The 24,284-nt window shown below is 55.9% G+C and overlaps 1 protein-coding gene across 1 annotated transcript in view; it reads left to right on the plus strand.

Moving 5' to 3' along the window:
• CACNA1E (calcium voltage-gated channel subunit alpha1 E) overlaps positions 1 to 24,284 on the plus strand; it is a 96,279-nt gene that overhangs the window by 54,659 nt on the left and 17,336 nt on the right. Inside the window, exons 10-36 of the mRNA XM_071751451.1 lie at positions 468 to 521; positions 848 to 967; positions 1,169 to 1,378; positions 2,452 to 2,564; positions 2,795 to 2,907; positions 3,013 to 3,144; positions 3,482 to 3,554; positions 3,954 to 4,071; positions 4,385 to 4,452; positions 4,624 to 4,721; positions 9,160 to 9,750; positions 9,829 to 10,106; positions 10,698 to 10,857; positions 11,351 to 11,480; positions 12,003 to 12,062; positions 12,415 to 12,521; positions 15,025 to 15,036; positions 16,230 to 16,326; positions 17,467 to 17,627; positions 17,997 to 18,134; positions 18,710 to 18,911; positions 19,094 to 19,258; positions 19,661 to 19,771; positions 20,884 to 20,967; positions 21,053 to 21,178; positions 21,855 to 21,920; positions 23,695 to 23,786. Coding sequence (XP_071607552.1) covers positions 468 to 521; positions 848 to 967; positions 1,169 to 1,378; positions 2,452 to 2,564; positions 2,795 to 2,907; positions 3,013 to 3,144; positions 3,482 to 3,554; positions 3,954 to 4,071; positions 4,385 to 4,452; positions 4,624 to 4,721; positions 9,160 to 9,750; positions 9,829 to 10,106; positions 10,698 to 10,857; positions 11,351 to 11,480; positions 12,003 to 12,062; positions 12,415 to 12,521; positions 15,025 to 15,036; positions 16,230 to 16,326; positions 17,467 to 17,627; positions 17,997 to 18,134; positions 18,710 to 18,911; positions 19,094 to 19,258; positions 19,661 to 19,771; positions 20,884 to 20,967; positions 21,053 to 21,178; positions 21,855 to 21,920; positions 23,695 to 23,786 — 3,679 coding nt within the window. The remainder of the gene's footprint in view (positions 1 to 467; positions 522 to 847; positions 968 to 1,168; positions 1,379 to 2,451; positions 2,565 to 2,794; positions 2,908 to 3,012; positions 3,145 to 3,481; positions 3,555 to 3,953; positions 4,072 to 4,384; positions 4,453 to 4,623; positions 4,722 to 9,159; positions 9,751 to 9,828; positions 10,107 to 10,697; positions 10,858 to 11,350; positions 11,481 to 12,002; positions 12,063 to 12,414; positions 12,522 to 15,024; positions 15,037 to 16,229; positions 16,327 to 17,466; positions 17,628 to 17,996; positions 18,135 to 18,709; positions 18,912 to 19,093; positions 19,259 to 19,660; positions 19,772 to 20,883; positions 20,968 to 21,052; positions 21,179 to 21,854; positions 21,921 to 23,694; positions 23,787 to 24,284) is intronic.

Below are 24,284 nucleotides of genomic sequence, written 5' to 3' on the forward strand. Positions count from 1 at the left end.
ACTTGGTCCCCAGACTGACACAGCTCTTTCTTTCCTCACACCTCCTGGGGATCAGTTTGGTGCATTCCCCTCTGGGAAGATTTATCCTTTCATTTAGTGTTCAGGCTTGAAAAAGGATGAAAAAGGATGGTAACTTGAAACAAGGGCTGAGCCCAGCCCTCAGCTGTGGTCCTGGGGCGGGGTGTTGATCCCCAGACCTGCCTACAGCCTCATTAGTGGGATTAGTTCCAGCAGAGGAAGAAGGATTGGTTCCAAGTTATTTTTATTTCTGATGCAATGTGTTGGTGGTGCCACTCTTCACCTTCCAGAATTTGCTTTTGGACACTTAACCAATACTCAAAAAGAGTTCACAGCTTGGAGCAACCACCTCCGGGCTGAGCAAAGCCCTTAGGTACAAGGCAGTAAGGTCTGATGTGCTCAGCCAGCTGTGTCCTGTCTCCTGATGCTGAACTCTGTCTTTTGCATAGAGGAAGTCATGCTGGCTGAAGAGAACAAAAATTCTGGGACCTCAGCCTTAGAAGGTAAGACAAGCAACACCCTGCCTAAAAATCTGCCTGTCCCTTCCTTCTGCCTACCTGCGTCAGGAGGCTGAAACCCTCCAGGTGTGATGGGAGGTCTGGGGATGCCCCAGTGGGGTCTGCAGCCCCGAGATGGCTGTGGGGGCAGCGTAACTCCTGAGAGAGTGTGGAGACCAAGAGATGTCTGGTCCTACACAGGGCTATCTCTGGATCACCTGGGTATCTCTGTCCTGTTACCAGGCCTGGTTTAGCAAGTGCTGGTCACCAGGTCAGGGTCCAATGAGCTGGCAGAGCGAGGCCACTGACACCCCTTCCCCTTCCCTTCCCAGTGCTCAGGAGAGCCACCATCAAAAGGAACCGGACGGACGCCGGCGAGGAGCACTGCGTGGACATCTCCTCCGTGGGCGAGCGGAGGCTGGCACAGAGAAGACCTCTTCATCCAACTTTGGGTTAGTGTTGTTTGGACCTCTCGTCCCCAAAACCTCTGCCAGTCTGAGTGGTGAGGGTCTCACCCATCACGGACCAGCCACCTCTGCTGTTTGACTGCACCCCTTGCCCCCTGTCCCGCCTGGTGCTGCAGGGGAGCTGGGAGCACCCAATTCCTTCTCTGCCCCTGCCTGGAGCAGCCTCCTCTCCCTCGTTCCCCACAGGTAACCCCTTGAGTCACTCTGGCCTCAAAGGTGCCAGAGTGGACGGGGCCTCCTACTTGCGGCACAAGGAGCGGCTCCTGCGCATCTCCGTTCGGCACATGGTGAAATCCCAGGTCTTCTACTGGATTGTCCTGAGCCTGGTGGCTCTCAACACTGCCTGTGTGGCCATCGTCCATCACAACCAGCCAGCCTGGCTCACCCACTTCCTCTGTGAGTGCCTTGTTGTGGGTATGAGAGCACAGTGTGGGCAACCAAAACCTCCTTCAGCCTTCTTGCCCCCAGCAGCTGGGGGCCACAGCATCCCCTCGCTCCTGGCTGCAGGGAACATGGGGATGAATCCCACCAGAGCCATGCTGGGGTGGAGCTGGGTGGGAAATAACCTGAACAACATTCACTGTTGAACAAAAGACTGTGTAGAGCCACTTCGTTCAACACTGCCCTTGGACCCGTGGCCACCTCACTCATGTGCTGAAAAATGGAAGAGTTTTGACAGAGTCACAGAATTGTCAGAGTTGGAAGGAACATCCATCTAATCCACCTCTCCCACTAAAGCAGGATCACCTGGAGCACATTACTGGCCTCATGACCTGTAGGTCTGATGGGTTTGTCAGGAGAGAGAAACAGATTGCAGGTCTCAGTTGGGTTTATCCTGAGATGGAGAACTGTAGTGATGGAAAGCTTGTGGAGATCCATCTTGGAATGTCCACAAGGAATTGTGGGCAAGGTGTGAGTTTGCAGGGGTGTTCAGTTCTGAGCCACTCACAGCAAGAACATCGAGGTGCAGTGCTGGAACACTGAGGTTCCAGCTGTGCTATGCTTTATATCCAGGTTGAGAATATTCCCCTGCAGTTAATGTCTTTGCAGACACCTCAGCCTCTCTCTTAAAGAGCTCCTTTGCTCCATGCTTTGCTCTCTAGTCTTCTCAACCTTCCAGGACACTGCCACACCTACTCTGAAAGAGTACCTCGTGGAACTGGTATTTTGTTATACACAGTTTAGCTCCTCACAGGCCAGCTTAGAATCAGAGGATGGCAGCCTGGTTTGGGTTGGAAGGAACCTTGAAGATTCAGTTCCAACTCCTCTGCATGGGCAGGGACACCTCCCCCTAAACCAGGTGGCTCAAAGCCCCATCCAGCCTGGCCTTGCTTCCCTCATCTCAGGCCCTGGTAGCTTGGAGAAGCAGTGTGATCCTTGAGTTATCCCACCCCTGAGATGTGCCACGTGGGCTATGGGTGGGTGCCCCACGCACCCCAAGGGCAGCACGTCTGGGTTTTCTCTTTCAGACTATGCAGAGTTCCTGTTTCTTGGACTCTTCCTCCTGGAGATGTCCTTAAAGATGTATGGGATGGGGCCTCGCCTTTACTTCCACTCTTCCTTCAACTGCTTTGACTGTGGGGTAAGCAGTCCCAGAGGTGCTGTGGCTGTGGGAGGAGATGTTTGGCAGGTCCCTGCAGTGCAGGGTCCCAGGGGACAGGGCAGGATGTCCCTCGCAGTGGGGGGGGATCTCTGTCTGCTTGTGCCAGATGGAGACAGCGAGTCTTGGGCAGGGTGGTGGGTGTCTCATCTTCAGGGACATGAAGATTTCCCACATTTTCTGTCTGGCTCATAGCTGTATCTGCTTCTCAGGTGACGATAGGAAGCATCTTTGAAGTGGTTTGGGCCATCTTCAGACCAGGAACCTCTTTTGGGATCAGCGTCCTACGAGCCCTTCGTCTCCTGCGAATATTTAAAATAACCAAGTATGTGCCAACCCTCTGTGCCTGTCACCCTCTGTCCAGACCCTGTCTCTCCTGCTCTCCTGCCAGCCTCCCTGCGAGTGCTCCAGCACTGTCTCTGGTTTCTAGGTACTGGGCATCCCTGAGGAATCTGGTGGTCTCGCTGATGAGCTCCATGAAGTCTATTATCAGCCTGCTCTTCCTCCTCTTTCTCTTCATTGTAGTCTTTGCCCTGCTGGGAATGCAGCTGTTTGGAGGCAGGTAGGTCGTTTCAAGTCTTGGGAAAAAGAATTTCTTGGTGTCAAAGCCAAGTGATGACAGCCTCTTATGTGCCTAGGAGGAATGTGGCCTTACCCCTCAGCCTGCTACTATCAGTAGTTCCTCTGCCATACAACAGCCCCTGCTTGCACAGGTGCCTCTGGGCTCTGGGGGTCTGTCTGGCCGGGACATCTTTTGGGTTCTGGCACCAAATGCTCAGGAGACCTTCCTCAGAGTGGGGAAAGGTCCTCCTAAAAACAAGAGAGCTGATAGCACAGCAGTCAGGGGCTTGATGACCTTGGTACTCAGACCCGCTTACGTCTTCCTGTTCCACTTCCAGGTTTAACTTCATCGATGGGACTCCCTCTGCCAACTTTGACACTTTCCCTGCAGCCATCATGACCGTGTTCCAGGTAGGAGCTGGGCTGCAAGGTGGCTTAGGACCAACCATCTGATCCCTCCTTGCTGGCTGGAAGGAGGGCTCTTGAAACCAAACATATTCCCCTCCATCAGCTGCTAGGACAAAACTTGCTTCCTCCCTCTCCTCCTGTGTAGCGAAGTAGATGCCAAGAGGTGGGAACTCTCCCACCTCTGTTACACAAGCTGGAAAAGTGTCAAAACTCTTCTGAGGAGACCTGAATCCTCTGCAGTGCCCAACATGTCTCCCAAGTGCTGCAGCTGTAGAGCTGGGCTGTCTGCTGCCCAGGGTCTCTGTGCTCAGCTCCTGCACATCGGTTGTTGTGGGAGCAACTGAGGTGGCTGTCCGGGTGACAAGAAGGTGACAGAACTGCTGACTTGTTGTTTTCCTGCAGATCCTGACTGGTGAGGACTGGAACGAGGTGATGTACAATGGCATCAGGTCCCAGGGGGGTGTGCGCTCAGGGATGTGGTCCTCCATCTACTTCATCGTCCTCACCTTGTTTGGAAACTGTATCCTCCTGGCTGCTGGGCTGTTAGTGGAGACAGCCCCGTCACATCACCCTCTCTGGGGCCACCCCTCTCCCCACCCACTGCTCCCTCCTCCCCTCTCTAATCCTGTCACACATGGGACAGCTCTGGGTACCCCAAATGTAGAGGAGGAGCTGTCTGGAGGTGCCCTGAGGGCTGGCTGAGTGAGGGATGAGTGAGGAGCTTGTCCCTTGGGCTGCTCCTCGCTGAGGTGGTCAGGAGCCATCAGGGCCACCTGCACTCGATGGCTCCCATGTCCTTAACACGTGGCTTGTGCATCCTTAGCTGCTTGCAGATACTCTGCTGAATGTGTTCTTGGCCATTGCAGTGGACAACCTGGCCAATGCTCAGGAGCTCACCAAGGTATGTTCCAGGTGCTCTTTTTTTCTTCTCCCACGATAAAGTCAAGGTTATCTCTGGAAATAGAGGTGCCTGCTCCCCTGTTCTCCTGCCAAGCCCTCGCTGCCTCTGATGGCTGAGCTTTCCCTTGAAACCTGGGAGCCCCTCTAAGCATCTCCCCTCTTCCCTCCACAGGATGAGCAGGAGGAAGAGGAGGCTTTTAACCAGAAGCACGCCCTTCAGAAAGCCAAAGAAGTCAGCCCCATGTCTGCCCCAAACATGCCAGCTATCGAGTGAGTGACCCCTCAGCACTGCTACCCCGGGGTGGCTCCATCCTAGGGTGACTTCCTGAGGGATGGATGGAGATGTAGGAACGTGCTGCAGCCAGCAGCACTGCCTTTGGAGAGGTGTCAGGGACCATCTCACCCCATGGGACCAGGGATTGCTCACCCCTGCCTCAAGCAACAGCCTCAGAGCTTGGGCATGGCAGAAATGTGCTTAAAAGAGGTTTTGTGCCCCAAACGTACAGCTCAGAAACTCAGGGATGCTGCTAGGGTTAGGGAAGGAGGCTGGGGAGGAAGAACATATCTGAATTTTTTTGTCAGGAGGGGTAATAGTTGTTCCTGGGAAGTGTTCTTCCATGGCAGCAGAGCTGCAGGACTGCAGCCAGGGCTGAGGGAGAAGGGACCAGCAGGGTCAGAAATCCCCCCAGGCTCCTTCCCTGGGAGCAAATGCCATTGGGAGAGATGGAGCAGGTCTGAGGAACCATGTTTGATTGTACAGAACTGAAAAAAAAGCCCCCAAGCCGTATAAACCCCTGGCATGGTGTTGAGGAGCCTTGTTTCCATGTTTCAGCAGAAGAAAATGCTGGTTTTTTCTTTTCTAGAGGCCTTTATTTTGCCATGTCATATGGTTTCCATCACATAAAACTTTGGAAGTCAACACTGGAACAAGGTGTTTTGATTTGTTTCCCTAAGCAGTACATTAGTACATTTCATACAGAGTTTTTTTGGAGGTTGTGGTTTTTTTTTTGTTTGTTTAATAGAATCCCATCCCAGGGAATGTTAGGTTTCGTTCTGCTTTGAAACTCTGCCAAGCTCATACATGGCAGAGTATCTTGCAGATTTTTCCTGTGTCCCAGGAAAGGAGGGGTCAGAGGCAGCACTGGGATGTGATGGTCCCGGGGCTTTAAGGGGCAGCAGGGGCTGGGGGTGACTGTAAATCCTGCCTGGTCTCCCAGCAGCAGCAGATATCCCCCTGGTTTGGGGGTGCTTGGGATGTTCAGAGTAAGTCTGTGCCTGGCCAAGCACTGGGAAGTGAGTTTATGGGTACGTGTGTCATGACAAAATCTGACTGCCGTGTTGGATAAAGCAAGGAATAGAGGGATTTAGGCTGGAGAAGGGACAGATAGGAGAGGAAGAGGGGGAGCTGGACTGTATCAGGGCACTTAAGGCCCACACTGTGCATCCCTGGATGCTGGAGTTTTCTCAGACAGAACTGGTTGGACAAACAGATCTCTTCAGCCTTTTGTTGTTGTGCTAGCAGTGTTGAAATGGGAGGCATCGGTATTCACAGATCTTTTTTCCAGCTCCTCCCTCCTGGAAAGTGTCAGGGGCAGGGAAGGGAGTGGGATGCTGTGGGGGCGAGCATCTCCAGCATCAGGTCTGATGTGCTTTTGGTGGTGCTGCACTGGTGCCAGCAAGCCAGGGAGGGACTCTGGAGACATCCCAAGGGATGAGCCGGGGCAGAGCTGGTACCAGAGGCTGTTGGAAACCCAGAGCGGTGAAGCCAACCCGGTTTGGGCAGTCCTGGACTCGGGTGGCTCCCTTTCTGTGTGTGTACCCAGTGCAGGTTTGGTACAGACCTTCCTGCCTGCAGAGAGGTCCAGTGGCACTCGGCTCCCACGTGGCCAGGGGGGTGTGGGGTGTGGGGTGTGGGGTGTGGGGTGTGGGTGGCTGCGGTGCCGATCACAGCATCGTGTTTGTAGTCGGGTGCTGGTGGTGCAGATGGCTCGGGGCTGTGTGAGGAGTGGGTGGGCAGATGGACGCATGGTGGGTGCTGGGTGCTGCCTCCCCCGGGTGCCTGGGTGTGGCTGGAGGCATGGCCAGGAGCAGCAGGGACAGCAGTGGGTCCCTGCCCGTGGGGTCCTGGCAGTGTGGCTGGGCTGGGCCGTTCACCCTCTGCCAACAGTGTGGTCTCAGCTGGCATGGGCAGGGTGGCAGTGAGATGTGTCCCATGTCACCTGTCTGAGCTCTGCCTGCAGGTGGGTGCTTGGCCCCCCGTGTTTGGGGTTGGGAGGGGCATTTGTTTGCACGTTCTTCACACCCAGGTGGCGTTGGCAGAAAGCAAACCCTGTAACTCACTCGTCCACACTGGCACCTGCTCGTGGCTGTTTGCTTGGAGCTGTGCTGGTATGAGGGGTGGCTGAGGGAACTGGGGGTGTTCAGCCTGGAGAAAAGGAGGCTGGTTTGGGGGGGGGAGACCTTCTTGCTCTCTGCAACTGCCTGGGAGGAGGCTGGAGTGAGGTGGGGGTGTTTGGTCTCTCCTCCCAGGTTAATGAGATAGAAGAGCAAACAGTCTCAAGTTGTGCCAGGGGAGGTTTAGATTGGATATTGGGAGCAATTCCTTCCCAGGAGGTTTGTTGGGCCCTGGAGCCAACGGCAGTGGTGGAGTCCCCATCCCTCGTGGGGTTTAAAAGCCGTGGAGATGTGGTGCTGAGGGACATGGGATAGTGGTGGCCTTGGCAGTGCTGGGTTGATGGTGGGACTTTATGATCCTAAAGGTCTTTTCCAACCCAAATGATTTTATCTGAATCTTTTCCATGCTGACACAAAGGTTAAAGCCTTGGACTTCCCCAGTTGCCTGATCTCAGGGTGGGTGGAGGGTGAAGAGCACTGACAACCCTCTTCGACTTCCCTGTGCCAGGTCTGCTCGGGTGATAGGGGCTCTGCAGCATCTCAGCCCTGGCCTTGTGTCTTGGATTTGCTGGGGAGCTTCACATTCCCCACTGGGGTCTCAGGGCAGTTTTAACCCATGGTGATGGCTCTGAGCACCTCAGACCCGTCCCTTCCTCTGCAAAATCACCACGTCTTGGTCTTGCTCAGGAGAAGTGAATCTGGAGCAGTTGGAAAGAGCTGTTAAATACCAGGGCTGCATTAGGACACCTGAAGGGCTCCCTCTCCCTGTGACCCTGCTGCTGCCGGGCTGGCCAGGGTGGGGAGAGGCTCCGTGGCATCCCCTGAAACAGCTCTGCATCCCTGGCACGCAGCTGTGCCACGCTGGGGTGAGGGCAGTGTGGGTGCAGGACCCGAGTGTGAGCAGGGGCAGCTCCCTGCAAGGCTGTGTGTGCAAGGGGACCCGAGTGTGAGCAGGGGCAGCTCCCTGCAAGGCTGTGCGTGCAAGGGGACTCGAGTGTGAACAGGGGCAGCTCCCTGCAAGGCTGTGTGTGCAAAGGGACCCGAGTGTGAGCAGGGGCAGCTCCCTGCAAGGCTGTGTGTGCAAGGAGCTCCTCCAGCATCCCCGCAGCAAAGAGGCAGCGGCTGCCCCGGGGGGAGGGAGAGACCTCCCGGCGCTGCCCAGAGCGACCCAAAGGAGGGGCGAAGGGGGGATTGAACCCGTTTGTTTTTCCTCCCCAGAAGAGACAGGCGGAGGAGACACCACATGTCGATGTGGGAGCCGCGCAGCAGCCACCTGTATGTGGGCGGCGGGGGCGGGTGTCTGTGGCTCCTGTGCTGTCCGTCTGTCCCTGGGGCCGGGCTGGGCGGATCGCTCCTGTCCGCAGCCCTGTCCGTGTGTGTGGTGGCTCTGTGCGTGCCCCCGTGGCTCTGTGCCTGCCTCCGTGGCTCTGTGCGTGCTGTGCAGTTCGTGTGCGTGTGTCGTGTCGGGAGGGGCAGGTCTGACCTCTCCGGGGTGCTGGTGCCTGCAGAGGTTGCACGGCAGAGCCCGGCCCTCTCTGGAGCATCCCCAGCACGCACTTCCAGGAGCACGGAGAGGCCCAATTCAGCTCATCCCCCTGCCCCCCAGCAGCCAACACCGCTGCTTGCCCGGCCTCGGGCAGGTTTCCCACCAGGATGTACCGGGCCCGGTTGAGCAGAGGGATGGTCTCTGTTGCAGATGTCTCAGAGGGCTCTCTCTCCTTGAGACAGGCAGATCTCATACCTGGCATCTTCCCCGCTCTTACTCACTGTCCCCATCTCACCACCATCAAGCTGGCTCTCGGTGCCAGCATCCCCTGCACCCTCATTTCTAGTGTTAGAGCAGCGTTGCTCCAATAAGGAGCTCAGCTGCCAGGAGCTGGCATTGCAAAGATGTCCCCTGTGTAAGAAGGGGTCCCCACTGCAGCGAAAAGGCATTGCCCGTGTTTAAGAAGGTACCTTAAAGGCAAGGAGAAGGTGGTCACTGCCTGACTGGAACAGGGGAAGGGGGTCACTGGCTGCTCCCAGCAAGCCAGCCATGTGGCCTGAGAGCTTCAGGCAGCTATGAGGCTGCTGGAGCTGGTTCTCCATAAGCCTGATCCCTTCAGGAGGGGCAGATACACATTTGCATCCCTGTTTACAGCCCCTGTCAGCATCAGGGGGATACTGGAGGGCTGGGGACGAAGCAGGAGCCCAGCCCATTGCCCCTGGGGTTGGCATTTCCTTCTCCCCGGGATTCCCAAACTAAATCCAGGGGGGACACTTTTCCCAGGGGGGGTGAAAGCAGGACACCAACCCCTGGCTGTTGGGGTTGCAGGCGGGAGCGTCGTCGTCGGCACCACATGTCGGTGTGGGAGCAGAGGACCAGCCAGCTGCGCCGGCACATGCAGATGTCCAGCCAGGAAGGCATCAACAAGGATGAGCCACCCCTCATCAACCCCCACGCCAGCATCTTCCGCAGGAAGAGACCGGGGGATGGAGTCGCCCTGGAGAAATGCACCGAGGAGCAGGGCGGCAAGGGCGAGGTCCCTGAGCAGCCAGGCCCCGGAGCCAACCCCGGCGGTGGGGAGGACAGGAGGAGCCCATCGCCCCGGGTCAAGAGGGACAAGGAGCTGTGGCAGAAGTCGTGCCACGGGAACTGCGAGCCGGGCGAACAGGATGGAGCAGGAGGTGGCCCGGAGGACAGGGCGCGGGCGAGGCCGAGCCAGCGGCGCAGCCGGCACCGCAGGGCCCGGGTGGAGGGGAAGGAGCCGGCCAGCACCCTGGGGAGCCGCTCGGCCAGCCAGGAGATGGGTCTGGAGGAGACCAGCCCCACGGAGGGGGCACAGGATGGGGACAGGCGTGGGGACACGTCCTCGGCAGAGGCGCTGATTCAGGGGGAGCTGGAGCCCGGCAAGGAGCCCGTCAGGTGGGTGCTCAGGGGGAGCATCTCGTGGGTCCCGCAGCTCCTCGGCCTCTCCCCTTATCTCCTCGCACCTCCTTCCAGCAGGACAAACGGGGTCCCTGCTGGTGATGCTGAGCTGATTGGGACCACCAAAGAGGGGAGCCCCCCGCAAACAGCATCCGAGCTGCCCCGGGGGAAGAAGGGGAGCCTGGCAGAGCAGGACTGCAGCAGCCCGGACACCAGCGAGCAGGCCCTGCTGGAGGGCAGCCGCACCGCCAGCCGCAGTGAGCCCGACCTCTCCTCCATCACCCCCAACACCGAGAAGGCCACAGAGAGCACCACCATCATGATCGATGTCCACGACTCCGCTGTGGTACAGAGTGAGGACCTGTCTCTCTTTGCCCCTCTCCCAGCCCCTGGGGACCCTATGGGGATGGCAGAGCTGCTCGCATGGCTTTTCCCATCAGCAGCCATCAGCCAGAGGGGTTTCCTTGCCTCATCTTCCTCCAGCACCCCAGATTTGCAGAGGAGCCTCAACACAGCACTGATGTGCCACCGTCCACCCCCTGGGGAGCTTCTCCCTTTCTCACCTCCTTCCCACCCACCCCTTCACCTGGTTCACTCCTTCCCCCTTCCTCTCCTGCCTGGGCAAAACACTCCCATCCCCTGTTTTTCCTGACACATCCACAGCCTCCGCCCAGCTCGCTGCCGCTCAAATCCCTTAGCAGCATCCTCACTGTCAAGGTGAGATGCTTTAAATGGTCTCATTAATCAGACAGCATGTGAAATCTGGCCTTGTTGAAACCCCTCCCAGCAGCTCGTGTCTCCTCTTCTGGTCCCTCTCTCTGTAGTGGCACAGGAATGCAAAAGAGAAAGCGGGGAGGGGGTTGGCTGCACGTGCCTGGGTGGCAGGGACACCCCGAGGTGCTGCCTGCCTGCAAGGCCAGGCAAAGGCTCTCACTTTCCTGCAGTTAGCAACAAGACAGATGGTGAAGCCAGCCCCTTGAAGGAGGCCGAGAGCAAAGAGGACGAGGACGAGATGGAGAAGAAGAAGAGGAAGAAGGAGAAAAGCGAGACAGGCAAAGCAATGGTGCCACACAGCTCCATGTTCATCTTCAGCACTACCAACCCGTGAGACATATTTTGGACTCTAGGAGCCCAGGACTGGGGAGGGCTGCAGAGGGAAGGACACCTTGGTATCCCTGAAAACGGGGGATCCCCTAGGGAAGGGGTCTGAATATCTTCCAAACCTGAGCCAACCACATTCATAGTTTTCTCTCCTGACTGCTGATTGTTCACTGCGTTTTTTAGTCAACGCCGGTTACATTTTTTCTGCAGTTTTCTGTTCCCCTGTAGCTCTCACCCAGCTCCAGCAGCCTGGAAGAATAAGCCCCATAATTTCTCACAAACTGCCTTTGGCTGGCCAGGGGGTCTCTGCTGTGGGGTGGGGGTGTCTGGGACAGCCAACCAAAGGGATCAGCAAGCCCAAGCCACCCCTCGGGCTCCCTTGTTTTGTTCCTCAGGCTTTGCTGCCCATCTTTCTGCCCTGGAAGCTGGCGAGGTGGGGTGGGTTTTGCACGTGGGGCGTGCCAGAGGCTGAGGAGCAGCTTCTGTCTCCCCACAGGGTGAGGAGGGCTTGCCACTACATCGTCAACCTGCGCTACTTCGAGATGTGCATCCTCCTGGTGATCGCCGCCAGCAGCATCGCCCTCGCCGCAGAGGATCCCGTCCTTACCAACTCTGACCGGAACAAAGTGATGGCAAATCCCCCCCCTGCTGTCCCCCACCCCCCAGGCAGGGGTCCTGTAGGGCTGCGGCTTCTCTGGGTGGGCACACGGAGGACAGGGAGCAGGGCAGTCAGAACCTGACTTCTTCCCCCTCGCCTCCCTTGATCAGCCCTGGAAATGCCTCTCAGCACACAGGGGTTTTAGGGCCTGGGGAGCAGAGCAGGGGGCTTTGGGGACTGTAAATTGTCTTAAACCAGGAGATGCTGATGTGGACAGGGGCTGGCATGGGGGGGCATGATGCTGAAGGCATGATTTCAGAGCTGCTCCTACCACGCATAGGACAGATTTCTGTCCTACCTGTGCAGGCTGGGTTTGTGGCTACCTTGAGCTCTTAGGGAATCCGCTGGGTTGGGGGAAAGCAAACCCATCCCCTCTCTGCCCCTGAGGCAGGCGAGCCCCAGTGTAGGGGGGCTGGCAGGGTCGGGGTGGGTGCTGGCAAGTCCCTTTGCTTGGCAGAGGCTGCAGAGCACCCCTGCCCTCTCCCTGCAGGTCCTGAGGTATTTCGACTACGTCTTCACTGGCGTTTTCACCTTCGAGATGGTTATTAAGGTAAGAGCCCTTGTGGGCTGGCATCGCCGGGGACGTTGTGTCCTCCAGCGTCCTCCCAGTGGGTGGGAAGAGCCTCAGTGTTTTGATTCTGGTCCTAAATTTGGATGATGGAGACTTCAAACCCTCAATCTTAGTGCCAGGAGTCAAGAGTGCTCAGCACCACTCCTATCAGTCTCCAGGCTCCCAAAATATGATGCTGCTCAATATACACCTGGGGCTCAGGGACAGGTCTACTGCTCCCCAGTAATGTCCCTGTCCCCAGCACACCCTGCCTGCTGCCACTTCCACTCCATGGCCGAGCTGCTCATCCTCTGCCTGTTGTTTTTTTTTTCTCACTGTTTCATCCCTGTAGATGATCGATCAAGGCTTGATCCTGCAGGATGGCTCCTACTTCCGAGACCTCTGGAACATCCTGGATTTCATCGTGGTGGTGGGAGCACTGGTGGCTTTTGCCTTGGCGTAAGTGACTGTTGTCCTTCTCTTGGCCAGGGTGGGAGGAGTGTGGAACTGTGCATTAGAGCTACTAGACCCTGGCTTGGGTTTTGTTTTAAATTTCTCTGCCCCCTTCTGCTCTGCTTCTGGGATGGCTCCTGGCAGGAGTGCATAGGTGGATTTGTCCTTGTTTGTCAGCTTGGTGAGCCACCAGGCTGTGGGCAATGCAAGGCAAGCTGGAGGTGCTAGAAAGGGATTGGTGGTAAAAGTGTGTGTGTGAAAGTGAGGAAAAGGGGCTGTTAGAAGGGGAAAGCACCATGCACGTGCCATGGGGGGGACGAGCATCCAGGGATGACTTTTGTGCTGCTCTGCCCTCCTGCTTGCTGCCAGCTGGGGCAGGTGGTGAGGGGTGAGTACAGGTGCTGTGCCCCTTCCAGCCCCTCTTACCTCTGGAGGGCAGGACAGGGCCCCTGGGCACAGGGCACCCAAATTCTCCAGGGCGAGCATCCCCCCTCGGCTGCATCTCCCAACCCCCTCGCAGGGAGAAGGTCTCTGCATCTCCACGTACGTTTGCAGCAGCATCTGTGCCTCCTGCCCACTCTTGGAGCTGTAGCTGGGTAGATTCCATGCTGCTTGTGTCGTGGTCTAGGGCTCTTTGTAATGGAAACGTGCAGGATTGTCCCTCTCCTCCACCTCCATGTGTGGCTCCTGCTGGAGATGATCTCATGGCTTGCAGGGGTGAGGGGGACAAAGGAGCTGCAGCCGTTTCTGATGGGTTTAGACATTATAAAACATTTATAAGAACACCTGCCTCTCCCCTTGGCAGCCCATCACCACTGCAGTGCTGGGGGCTGTGCACAACCACCCCCAGCTCCCGCCGAGCCGCAGGGCGTTTGCCAGCTCTACATGTCCCTACCTTGCCACCCACCCCCCCTCCATCGGGGTCTCAAGAGGAAAACTCTGTCCGTGATGTTTAAATTCTTCTCCTTTTCTTCTCCCTCCAAGAGATCTTCGATTTGAGGCTGAGGGGTGGAACTGTGTCCCTCCTCTCCCCCTCCCCACCTCTGTGGTGCTGGGTGGGCAAAGTGATGCCCGGGCTGCTGTGACTGTGTGGTTTGAGAGCAGCTGGTGGCCAGGTCCTGCACCTTTCCAGTTCAAGAAGTGCTGGGACTGTGCTGTGCCATTCAGATTTTCTGCTTTTTTTGCCTCCCCTCTGTGCTTTGGTTTTCCTGTGGTGGTCCTGGGTAGCTGTGGGTGCAGCAGGAGGTCTCTGAGCTTGTTCAATGGTGTCTCCATCATCTGCTGGTTGTGAGAACCACCTCAAAAATCACCAATAAGCAAGTGCCTGCCCATAGAGCCATGTCACTGTGTGTCCACCCATAAAGCCATGTCCCTGGGTGCCTCTGCAGCTGCCCCCTTGGAGCCTGAGCATCCCCAGTGAGACATTGTCAGGGCTTGCCTGTAGCTCCCCATGTGGAGAGCTCATCCATCAGTCCAAACACAGCCTAAATAAAAAGCCCAATAGAAATCCCTCAATCTCCAAAGAGCCCAAATTAAATTAGCTGTAACAACCAGAGCCATAACTAAAGGCCCTGCTCACTTTTGCCTCCCGAGGCACCCTCTGAGGAGGCACCAGGCTGCGAGCTTTGCTGAGCTGCCCAGGGGTGGGGGTGCCTGTGGGAAGGGGTGAGGGGTGGAAAGGTTGGGGAGTCAGCACCTGGTGAGCAAGGGCAGGAGCTTCCCCACCCCGAGGAACCCAGCAGAGCTGCTGAGCAGCATCTCCCTGTGCCCCTCAGCACCCGTGTCTGGGAGCACAAGGGACCCTTAAGCACTGCAAAATGGGCTGTGGGAGGCTGGGCAGGAGCAGAGCTCTGATCTCCCATCACAGAGCAGCTGCAGAGTTCAAGTAGCACCTTTGCAACTTACCTTCCCCCACTTTCACCAACAGGCAGCCAGGGCCTGGGGTTATTTTGATGGTTTTTAAGAAATGTTTCGTTTATTAGGCTTTGCCCCTCTGCAGGGAAGTGTCAGGGGCTGAGCTGAGTCCCAGCCAGGTGTTTGGTTACACTGAGGGCCTTTGGGACTGCCTTGGCTTGTCCAAGGAGTTGTCCTGCTGGATGGCAGGACATCCCATGCTGCAGCTCTGGCTCTTAATCCATGGATTTCTTCTTGATGGAGGTGTTTCACTGGAGTCAGCCTGTCTGGCCTTGCAGGTAGGGTCCCTCAGAGGCCAAGCCTCAAGGTCCCTCCCTGACTCCCACATGCCCATCCACCAGCTCACTCCAAAGGTTCCTCTTACAGCAGAAGTTTCACCCTGCTCCTTTCTCTCAGAACCTCCAGTGGGGAGGGCAGGGGCTCCCAGCTGAGTCTTTCCCTGGACACAAGCCCCATCCAAGAGGACACAACGTAGTTTGCTCATTGTGCCTTCTGACCTTGCCGTGGCTTCCCCAGCACATTTCTTACCTTCTGCTTCTCCTCTCTCTTTTTCCCTCGGTGCTGTTTGGTGGCTGCTGGGCTGGATCCCTGACAGGAATGCCTTGGGGTAACTATGCCATGTGGGTCACCCTGGGGGTGCAGGGGGAGGTGGTGCAGGGACTTCAGCTCTGACAGATTCCAAGGACGTGGGATGCTGTGGGTCATGTCAAGCTCAGGGGACTGGGGAGAGCTCAGCCTTAGTCCTGGACACAGCAAAGCCAGGCTTTCCTCCAGGTGTTACCCAGCTCTCTGTCCCATGCAGATCCTAAGCAAATCCATGGGATTTTTCCTGAGGTCTGAAGAGTTCCCTCCTCAGCAGGTGTAAACCAGAGCCACCGAGCTGCCCTTGCTGGCAGCTTGCACCAGCTGAGTGCTGCCCTCAAATCCTCATCCCAGCCCCCCAGTCAGGTGCCCCAGGCCCTGACATTGAGCAAGGAGATGGGAGGTGCAAAGTGAGTCACGGGGCTGTTCATACAGTTTCTTACCATGCATTTGTGGGGCTGTGCTCCTAGGGAGGACTATTAATTAGTGGTTTTGTTTACATCTCTGAATGATTAAGCCCATTATTGTGCTCCCTGTTGCATTAACCTTCGCAAAGGAGCTGTGTAATTTGGAGCATCTGTTGTTGTAAGTCATTTCCTTGACGTTTTTTGAGAGTGCCTGGTGGATCCAAACGGCTGCCAACCTTCACCAGGACCTCTCTGCTCCATCCCTGGGATCCAGCCCATGGGCTTCAGTTAACAGACAAGGCAAAAAAAACCTGGTATTGTGGTTGGGATTAATCATCATATTCAAGAAAGGAGGGTCACCAGGGGGCTTTTCTGAATAATTCTTCTGGTAAGCTCTGCCTCCCTCAGCTGCCTTAGGTGGAGGCAAGTGCAGCCCTGATCTCCAGAGGGCTGAGATGTTAAATGCACGTGGGGCAGAGGACCAGGCTGGCCATGTTGGGCAGCACTGACAGAACAAGGCAGAAAGCCATAACCAACAGCATTTGTGTGAACAAACCAAGCACAGAACAGGTGCTTCCTTATTTTTCATCGTTGCCAGTGTGGGTGTTGGAGGAGCCTTGTTGAGGCGGGCTGAGAGCTCAGCAGTTACACGTTCCTGATGGCAGGGCTCCTGTTCCTGTCCTCAGCCGTGCTGGGGGTGGCGGTGCTGGTGTTTGTCAGCTCTTGAAAAACCTCCTCAGCATCCTGCCCCAGGGCTGAGAGGTCTCTCCCTTTCATTTCTTGGTCCCTGTGCTTCCCTCTGACGTGGTAGGACCAACAAGGGCCGGGATATCAAGACCATCAAGTCTCTCCGTGTGCTGCGGGTCCTGAGGCCCCTGAAAACCATCAAGCGCCTGCCCAAGCTGAAGGTAATGATCTCATCTCCTGCCTTGCCTCTGTCTTCTCCAACCTGGAGTGCTTGGTGCAGGGACCACACGGGTTGCTTGGCTCGTGCATGGTGGGCAAGCAGTTTTTGAAGTGTTTGCTGTGTTTTGGGAGCCCTGCTTTCAAACGTAGCATCCTTTGTGCTGCTTCGCAGCTGGAGGTGCAGGGAGTTGGTAGGAGCAAGCCTGGATCTCTGCAAAGTGTCAGAGTTAGGTGTCAGGGAAAGTGGGGCTGGAGTGGCCATGAGGCAGGAAATCCCAGATGAAATGGGCCACCCCAGCTTGGGGAGAGCTCAGATCTCCTTCCAGAGTTCATGATCTTCCCCCCCCCCAGAGCAGCTCACAAACAGCTCAGGATTTTGTGTCTGTGCTGCCATGGTACTGCCTCCTAGGGGGTTTCCCATCTCAACAGATGGATTATTCCTGCAGCACAGGTAGGGTTATGGACTTACCTTCCTGTGCTGATGGGGAATAGAGTCAGAGAAGAACAAGAGACCAAGGAGAGTCTCTTGGAAATGTTTTTTTTTCCCTAGAAGAAGGTATTTGGCTGATGAGTGAGTCCCCAGAGACGGGGGGATTGGCCCCAGCTTTTCTTCCTGCTCATCAGGGGGATTCAGCCCGTATCAGCTCATTTCTGGACACCTGTCTCCACCAGGAAGGAGGCACAAGGACATTCCCCTCTCTTCTCAGTGCTGGGAGAGCTGGGTTGAGACCACAGCCTGGGGAGGTGCTGCTCCTGCAGGCAGGGGACCTGGCTCTGCCTCCTTATTGGGGGTGATGCAAAACAATGAGGTGTTTATTAATTAATTGGTCCTGAGTGCTGCTAATTGCATCCTTGGGGCCATCCCCTGTCTGCAGCCCTGGTTGCAGAGAACATGGGGGCTGTAAATACCCATCCCCACTGCTCTCTCAGGGGCTGCTCGGTGTCTGTGTGTGCTGGGGGGGCACTCCAGGTGTTAAACTCATTCTTAAAAGAGCTTTTTGCCTGGTGGAAGGCCCAGCTCTTTCCTCCTTTCTGCACCAGGAATGGGAAATGTCCTTCCACATGGTAGTCTGGTGGTGGTCCTCCCCCCTTTTGCCAGGACCATGGGTTGTCCCCGGGGTGAGCTGTGCCCTCTCTTTCAGGCTGTCTTTGACTGCGTGGTGACTTCCCTCAAGAACGTCTTCAACATCCTCATTGTCTACAAGCTCTTCATGTTCATCTTTGCTGTCATTGCCGTCCAGCTCTTCAAGGGGAAGTTTTTCTACTGCACTGACAGCTCTAAGGACACACAGAAGGACTGCATGTAGGTGCCCAGTTCAGTAGGTCTGATGCTGACACCTCTGGCAGAGGCAGGGTGCTGGGCAGTGTCTTCCAGGGTTCCCAGTCAAGTCCTTGGTCATGACTTGCTGTAGTCTCTTGTAGACAGCATGGGCCAAGCCCCATCCCCATTGCTGTGTTGGCATTTTCCTTTTTCTCTCTTCCCTTTTGCTCTCTCCTTCTTTCTTCCCCCCCAGGTTGTTCCCCAGCCTCTCCCCATTTCCTCCTCCAGCCCCCACAGGAGGAGAGGTGTCCCCCAACACTGCACCCCCACACCATCCCCAGGGTTTTAAACCACAATCTCCTAGTCTGGCAGCATAAAAACTCAGGTCCCTGCTCTCTCCCAACCTCGCAGAGGGAACTATGTGGACCATGAGAAGAACAAGATGGAAGTGAAGTGCCGGGAATGGAAACGCCATGAGTTTCACTATGACAACATCATCTGGGCCTTGCTCACCCTCTTCACGGTCTCCACAGGGGAGGGTTGGCCTCAGTGAGTATTCTGCTCCATCTGTCCCCTCAAATGGGGGTGACCACATTCCCATTGGGGTGGGCAGGTCAGTAACACCTACACAGGACTGCAAGGGGAACTGTGGGGTAGTGAAGAGGGTGGACAAGAAATTATGTCGGTGCAAAAGAGCTTTTATCCCCCCCTTTGAGGATGGGGTTGTGCCTGGGGTTACCTTTTTCCTCAGGGAGTGTCTGATGGATGATCCCTTCTCCTGTGTGGCCCTGAGCTATGTTTTAGGTCAATTTTAGCAATGACCGTAGGACTAGACCTCTCTCCATGCTCATGTGAACTTGGGGCAATTTTTTTCCTCTGGGAGCAGAGGAAAATCCCTTTTCCCATCAGGGGCACCATCAGGCAAAGCACCCTAAGACAGTCTGTAGCCACTTGGAAGGGTCAGCCTCGTAAAGCAGATACGGGCAGAGCTTTATCTCACCATTATCACAAGTGTGGACAGACAGAGCTGGCTACAGAAAGCGGGTCCCTGGAGGAGGAGTGCTGTGTGGTGGCAGTCCTGATGGGCATATCTCTGGTTGCTTTTCTCACCTGTCTGCCCACAGGGTGCTGCAGCATTCGGTGGATGTGACGGAGGAGGACCGCGGGCCCAGCCGCAGCAACCGCATGGAGATGTCCATCTTTTATGTCGTCTATTTCGTGGTCTTCCCTTTCTTCTTTGTCAACATTTTCGTGGCTCTCATCATCATTACGTTCCAAGAGCAAGGAGACAAAATGATGGAGGAGTGCAGTCTGGAGAAGAATGAGGTACAGTCAGGGGAGGGGAAAGAGGACATTTCCGTGGGTTTTCTGCAGTTCGCGAGCTTGGAGCTCCCTCGATGCTGAGAAAGGGCAAGGAACCCAGGAGCCACCCACCTGTCCAGCCCGTGAAGAAAGGAAGCATGACAGCTGCCATTGGCCAGGGTCTGAAGCAGATTTTTTTATTCCAGAGGGCCTGTATTGACTTTGCCATCAGCGCCAAGCCCCTGACCCGGTACATGCCCCAGAACCGGCACACCTTCCAGTACCGTGTCTGGCACTTTGTGGTCTCCCCATCCTTTGAGTACACCATCATGGCCATGATAGCCTTGAACACCGTGGTGCTGATGATGAAGGTGAGCTGGTCAGGGTGAGCCTGCCCTATTTGGGGTGGTGGGGAGAAGGAGGATCTGCCAGGATGGGATTAGAGGATACTTTGGTCATTTCTAGCTGGTGTTTTCAGGCAGCGTGTGTTCCCCTGGCACAGTCACTTGGAACACGTTCCAAACTGGGGGTGAGATCCTCCCTAAATGAGGTGACTGATGTGAATCTGTGGAAAGGTCTGGATTTCCTCTGTGCTTCCTTCCTACAGGCAGTGGTAGCTGTTCTGGGAGAGGGGTGGAGAGGGGAGGGAGGAGATGGTCTTGAGGCTCCCAGGGCAAAGAGGATGAGCCACCACAGGTCTTCCCTGTGACAGTCATCAGCTGAGAGGCTGGCAGGCCCCCCTCCTGGCTACTGATCTCTCTCTCTTCCATCAGTACTACTCTGCTCCTTACACATATGAGCTGGCCCTGAAGTATCTGAACATCGCTTTCACCATGGTGTTCTCCTTGGAGTGTGTCCTCAAGATCATTGCTTTTGGCTTCCTGGTGAGTGGTTGCTCCTTTTCTCCACGAGGGTGTTAATTTGGACTTTGGCAGCATGCAGCTCACAGAAAGAAGGTGTTAATGATGTGAGATTGTTGCTATTTATTTTGGGTCCCAGCCTGAGAGCTGCTTTTAGGTTGGAATCACTCCTTTGATGCTGGATGCTGGCAGGGGAAGCTGCACCCCTGCTTCATTTTGCCTTGTTTCTGTGGTATTCTGGTGCCTGGGTCATGTATCTCCTGTGCTGCTGCTCTGCTAGAGCTGACTGCTGCTGCAGTGGCTGCAGTCCCTTGTCCCCAGGAGGTGCTGGTACATTGCTGTCCTTGGGCTGTACCATTTAGAATAGACCTGACCAGCAGCAAGGCCTCCCTGTCTAATTTCCAGTACTCAGATCTCCAGCTGTTCATTTAAGATTTGAATTGAGGAATCATAAAAGGAGTTTGGGTTGGAAGGGTCCTTTAAAGGCCATCTGGTCCAGTCCCTCTGCAAGGGATGTCTTCAACTAGATGAAGTTGCTTAAATCCCCTTCCAACCTGTCCTTCAGTGTTTCCAGGGATGTGAGATTTGAAGTCCATTTGATGGACTGCTTCATCTTCAGCTGCTCTTCCCTGCTTATGAGCAAGTGTTGGATTTGCTCTTTCATTGTTTCTTTCTGGGTTCTAACCCATACTAGGAGATGAGATCCAGTAGCTGGAGGGTTTCTAGACACCCTCCCTGCTCCCAGCTGTGCTCGAGTCAGGTCTTGCACCATCTCTCACACAAACTGTGAGTGCTGAGCTGTGTCCAGGTGCCCACATAGAGGAGGCCAAAGCAGCCTCATGGTTGTGAAAGTCAACATGAGGAGCCCTTGCAGCCTGACCAGGGCTGTCTGTAGCTGCTTTTCCCACCCCCATTCTCCCAGGTGGTCTGTTGGTCACCTCCAGGAAAAGCTGCTGACTGCAGACACCCTAGGGCTGCCACCATCCCAGACACAGGATGATGCTCCCGACTGTGGCCGCATACAAATGGGCAGGAAGGTCTCTGCTGCCCATGCCCATCATCAGCCATAGCCCAGAACCCTCAGACCTGCCATCCCCCAGCTCAAATCCGTGTTCCCTCTCTCTGGCCTTTTGCAGAATTATTTCCGGGACACCTGGAACATCTTTGATTTCATCACTGTCATCGGCAGCATCACCGAGATCATCCTGACAGACACCAAGGTGAAGCAGGGGGTGGGAGCAGGGGGATGAACCACCATGGGGTGGGGGGCTCCCTCCTGCCTCTGACCTTCTCATCTCCTCCCAGCTGGTGAACACCAGCAGCTTCAACATGAGCTTCCTGAAGCTCTTCCGAGCTGCTCGGCTCATCAAGCTGCTGCGCCAGGGCTACACCATCCGCATCCTGCTCTGGACATTCGTGCAGTCCTTCAAGGTGAGGCACATCCACCCTGTTCTCCTCCCCAGCAATGCTGCTGGAGGGGTGCTGCTGCTCCCAAATGCAGGCTCTGCTCAGGTTCTTGCTGACTTTTTGCCTCTTAGGAGAGATGAAATGTAGAATCACAGAATGGCCTGGGTTGGAAGGGGCCTTAAAGCTCATCCAGTTCCAGCCCCGCTGCCATGGGCAGGGACACCTCCCACAGCCCAGGGTGCTCCAAGCCCCATCCAACCTGGGCTGAGACACTGCCAGGGATGGGGCAGCCACAATTTGTCTGGGCAACCTGGGCCAGGGTCTCACCACCCTCACACTGAAGAATTTTTTCCTAATGTCTCATCTAAATCTCCCCTTTTTTCCTCTTGAAACCATTGCCCCATGTCCAGTCCCTCCCTGTCCTTGTCCCAAGTCCCTCCCCAGCTTTCCTGGAGCCCCTTCCTCCTGGAAGGTGCTCTGAGGTCTCCCAATTGCAGCTTTCTCTTCTCCAGGCTGAACACCCCCAACTCTCTCAGCCTGGCTTCAGGGCAGAGCTGCTTCATCCCTCCAACCATCTTTGTGCCCTCTCCTGGACTCTCTCCAAGAGGACTGGCACACCTTACATGCTCCCTATGCATTTTTCTTCTCCTCTGGAGCTGGACCTGTACTAAGTGAGGTGACTTGTCTGCTTCTCTTGCAGGCCCTCCCCTATGTCTGCCTCTTGATTGCCATGCTTTTCTTCATCTATGCCATCATTGGGATGCAGGTGAGCACCAAGGGCTCAGTTTCCCTCCCTCCCTCCCTCCTTCCTGGACAAGCAGGACCAGCATGTCCTCAGCACGATGCCCAGCAGCCAGCCTTGTGCCTGCCTGTCACTGTGTCACTGACGCAGTGTCTGGGAAGGTCCTGAGAGTGGAACATCTTGTTTGGGAGCTGCAGTGCCACCTGCCCCGGGGAAGCTGCCATGGGCTTGTTCAGTCAAGCTTCACAGCTGCCTTCCCAACTGGTGGCCTTGGGAACGTGGGGACTCAGCTGGGCAGCTTGTGGGGTGGCTGCTTTTGCATCACCACTCCTCCATTTCACAGACACTTCCCTTTTCAGACTGACACCCCATCTCCAGCTCCCCAGCAGCCCCCAGACACTGGTGGAGCTGGGGAGCTGAAGGGCTGGGTCGCAGTGGGGATCAGCATCCCACCTCTGGGGTGGTCTGCCTGGGGACCTGTGGAGTCCTGCCACCCGAGCTCCCATGGGAGCTCTGCAGAGCGTGGGAAGATGGGATTTTTCCAGGCTCCAGCTGGTAAATAAGCAGCATGTGAGCTCAGCCCCTCAGCTCTGCACGTGCCAGGGGCTGTCTCAGCTCTGTGGTGACTCAGTCCCACGCTGCCAAAGCTTCTCCAGCAACGGGAACGTGGGACCCGGAGCTGCCCAACCAGGCAGCTCTGCAGTGCCCAGTGCCCAGGATGGGTGGGTTCTGGGGAGGCAGCAGCAGCACTCAGGGCTCCCCAAAACCTCCCCAGCTCAGGCAGGGATGGTGTTGGTCTCTTCCACCCCTTCTCTCCCAACCCAAGAGCCGTGTGGCTGCTTTTGGCTGCTGGGTCCTACACACCCAGGTGTTCACACTGAGCAGCCGCCATCTGACTCAGCTCCCCCCCCCCCCCTTGCTGTGTGGTAGTATTTGATTAATTTTTTTTTGTTGTTGTTTTAATTTTTTTTTTTCCTTAACACCGTTGCGAACAATTCCCCAAGCAGTAAAGTCTGTGGGCGTTATTTGAGCAAAATAGCTGGAGGTAGAAAATATTCTACAATTACACATTCCAAAAGACCTGTACAGGGGAAAAAAAATACTCTGCAATTGGTGTATTTTTAGGTTCACAGAAAGTGGAATTAATATTTAACAATAATAGCAGCACACTTTTCCTACTGAGGCTCTTTCTGAATGGTTGTTATGCCCTACCACAGCCTTGGCTGTGGGTCATGGTTAGGGTTTTGTCCGTGCTTCTGGCCTTGGGGCCCGTGGTCCCAGGTGTCCTGCTGCCCCTGATGTGTTGGCAGCCAGTCTGTCCCTCCCTCACTGAGCCTTTCCCCCCTGCCTTGCACCACTGTGCCCAACCCAAGCATCACAGGCTGGCTCCCCACCTAGGGAAAAGCCCCCAGGATTTTCCAGAACAAGGACCCAGTGCCCACCCAGGGTGGTGTGACCCATTCCTGTGCCCCCAGCATGCTGGGCAGCACCGGCTGCTCAGATCCTGCAGCAGAGGGATGGATGTGGAGCAGTTGGACTTGGTTGATCCCCGGGCATCCTTGCTCCCGTTTCCACAGCAACTCAGCCTCTCAAAGCCTCTGTGCCCACCAGGGATCCCTGCAGAGGAGAGGAGAGGAGAGGAGGGTCTCTTTTCCTTCCCCCATAGCTGCTCAGCACAGCCTCTTGGTCTGCTGTGGGTTTCCTGGGGTTTTTCCGTGGGGCATTGGTCACACAAAGCTGGTGGATGTTGACAGCTTTGAGAACGGAACTGACTGAGCCCTTTTTATCGCTCCTGCAGGTTTTTGGCAACATCAAACTGGATGAGGAAAGCCACATCAACCGGCACAACAACTTCCGCAGCTTCCTGGGCTCCCTCATGCTCCTCTTCAGGTAAACAACCACCAAAAAACCCTCTGGGGACATTGTTGGGTGCAGGCATTGCCAGGAGCTGGGCTGAGCAGTTTATCTCAGCTTTTGTCCTAGAGACCATCTGGGTGACACACAGACTGGGTTGGGTTGGAAGGGACCTTAAAGCTCCTCCATTCCCAACCCCTGCATGGTCAGGGACACCTCCCACAGCCCAGGGTGCTCCAAGCCCCATCCAACCTGGGCTGAGACACTGCCAGGGATGGGGCAGCCACAGCTTCCCTGGGAAACCTGGGATAGGGGCTCAGCACCCTCACACTGGGGAATTTCTTCCTTTCTAGTCTAAATCCACTCTCTTTCAACTTGAAACCATCGCCCCTTGTCCTGTCACTCCAAACCCTTGTCCAAAGTCCCTCCTCAGCTTTTCCACAACTGCAGCTCTCTCAGCCTGGCTCCAGAGCAGAGCTGCTCCAGCCCTCTGATCAAACACATGGATACAGGAGCTCAGGAACTCGTTTTTTG

Source organism: Heliangelus exortis, chromosome 8 (genome assembly GCF_036169615.1).
Source record: "Heliangelus exortis chromosome 8, bHelExo1.hap1, whole genome shotgun sequence".
Taxonomy (NCBI): domain Eukaryota; kingdom Metazoa; phylum Chordata; class Aves; order Apodiformes; family Trochilidae; genus Heliangelus; species Heliangelus exortis.